We start from the raw sequence: 2,249 nt of genomic DNA, 5'->3' as shown, positions 1-2,249 counted from the left end.
TGTACTGACCTATATATTGGAGATGCCTTTCCCCCTCCCTGCGCTCCCGGCCGCCGCCCGGCCCGGCTCTGCCCCGGCGCCGCCCGAGCGCGGTACGGGATCCTATGGTCTCACCAGGGGGATCCAACTCTTTTTCCCCCTTATTCCCTTAACTCTCTCCCTCCTCCCATCTGCCCCTCATCCCCGATTTCGGCACCGGCACCGGCTGCCTGAGCGTGCTTCGTGTGTGTACCCGGTCGAAATCTGCGGCGCAGAAGCTTTGGGGAAGCTTGTGTTGGAGCCTCCCGGGGGCGGCCCGACGCGGCGCTCATCCCCTGGACAGGACAGGAGTGGGCGCGTATGATTTTTGCAGGGCTGGCTGTTGGATGGGATGGGAGGGGTGCAGGACCGTGCTCCGCTCCGGATCAGGGGGTGTGGGGCGGGTGGCGCCCGCGCGGGACGGGAGGGGGAGCACTGGTCGATGTCGATACAAGCTGTGCCGCTAGTCACTCACCCACCGCAACGCGCGGGGCGTGGCGTGGCACCCCCCCCCCCCCTTTTACTCCTCTCGCCCTTACATCCTACTTGATGGCAAGCCCCCACCTCCCCCATCTTCAGCCCCTAAAGTCCAATACTATGTTCTCCCCCAACCGAATCCTAGGCATGTGTTTAAGTGCAGCTCTCCCGTGACACCTCCATCTGGCCAGCGCGTGACGGGTGACGGATCTCTTAGTTAAGGCCGAGTCCACGCCCCTGTCCTGGTGTCCTGTCACGGTGCGGGGCACGGCTGCGCGTGTCTTAAGGTGCCGTGCCGCGGGGGTGGTGGCCCGTAGGCTCAGGGCTGCCTGGCCGGCAGGGGGGGGGGGGGGAGCTTTCGGTGCTCCTTGTTTCGGCGGTTCGAGGAATATTTGCCTGCCTAGACTGTAAATATGGGGCGTCCTAGCAGCTTTGCAACTTAAAGTGCCTGATCCCCGGAACCTGTGCAACTTAGGTCGCACTGCTGCTGGACACCTAAGTGTCGTAAGCTTACGATGACCCATATGATTACAAGGTATAAGAGCAGCCCCTCCCCCCCGTCGACGGAGGAGAGAGATCTCCATTGTAGTCGGTGGTGTCGTTCCTTTTCTAACTCGGCTGCGATTTTCTCTTTTGCAGGCTGGGCACCATGTGGAAGATGATGACCAAGGAGAAGAAGGACACCTACTTCGAGTTGGCCCGACTGGTGGACGCCGAACACAAGAAGAAGTACCCAGGTACGCATGGAGCGGCCGGGCCCCATGAGCTCGTCGCCCTGCTCATGGCCTGGCCTGGATCAGCCGGATTCGGCGGCGGCGTTACGGGATGAATTATTTGCCGCTTGCGCCCCATGGGGCTGAAGCACGGCAGAGGCAAAAGGCTTGGTTTTCCAAAAAAATAAAAGTTATTTCGTGCTCTAGGCAGAAGAAAGAAACAGTTTGAGACCGAGTATCGAACTTGCGCCGCCACCCATCTCCCGACAGTTGCGAGAACGACGCTTAAAAGCGCGGGCACGATTTCCATCCCCTGGTCCGCCCGCCCCACTTTCTAAAGTGCTCGCCGCTTGGAGACGCGGGCGGCGAAATGACTTGCCTTGCTAATGCGATGTGACGAATAATCGGTAAGGTGGCGCCTGGGCGGGGGTGGCTGGCGCGCGGCGGTCTCCAGGCGAGGGGCGCGGAGGGGGAGGGGGCAGATCCCTCAAGGACAGTTTGAGGACTTTGTCATCTGCGAAGCAGGAGCACCAGTGTAGTAGTAGTTGCATCGCGAGCGGACACGGCACCGCATAGGGCTCGGCGAAGGTGCCGCGGGCATCTTGCCCCATCCCCTCCTTCCCCTCCTTCCCCAACCCCATGCAAACTTCATATGCGTACAGTTTTCTTTCCCCTAGTGGACTTTCGCCGCATTTAGGCTGGAGTCCTAAGTGAGGTCGTCTGGCGTGACTACATTGCATTAAAAAGAATATTTTCGGGCTTCGAAAAATGTTTACTGCAACTTGACTTTGCAATGCAAACAAATGGATAACAAGGGTTTGGCCGGCCTGCAAAGAAACTCCCAGTACTGCGAACAGATTCTCCCCCATTTTGCTATCTGCTTTGAAAGGTGTCCAGCACCAAGGCGCGGGCAAAGGGCCGCCGCCTCCCCGCGTCACTTCGCGAGGCGAATCGAGGATGGGCCTGGCTGTGCCACGCGGCCTGCACGGGGGTCCCTCCGGGGCCCGGGGGTCGGTAGCCCCCTTCGACCACCCCGCCCGG

General features: G+C 60.5%; 1 protein-coding gene across 1 annotated transcript in view; it reads left to right on the top strand.

The window, feature by feature from the left end:
• Positions 1-2,249, top strand: part of LOC127751558 (transcription factor SOX-3-like) — a 34,049-nt gene that overhangs the window by 3,006 nt on the left and 28,794 nt on the right. The window contains exon 4 of the mRNA XM_052275284.1: positions 1,135-1,232. Coding sequence (XP_052131244.1) covers positions 1,135-1,232 — 98 coding nt within the window. The remainder of the gene's footprint in view (positions 1-1,134; positions 1,233-2,249) is intronic.

Source organism: Frankliniella occidentalis, unplaced genomic scaffold (genome assembly GCF_000697945.3).
Source record: "Frankliniella occidentalis isolate FOCC.00 unplaced genomic scaffold, Focc_3.1 Scaffold560, whole genome shotgun sequence".
Lineage (NCBI taxonomy): Eukaryota > Metazoa > Arthropoda > Insecta > Thysanoptera > Thripidae > Frankliniella > Frankliniella occidentalis.
This window is presented reverse-complemented; position numbering and strand designations above follow the sequence as displayed.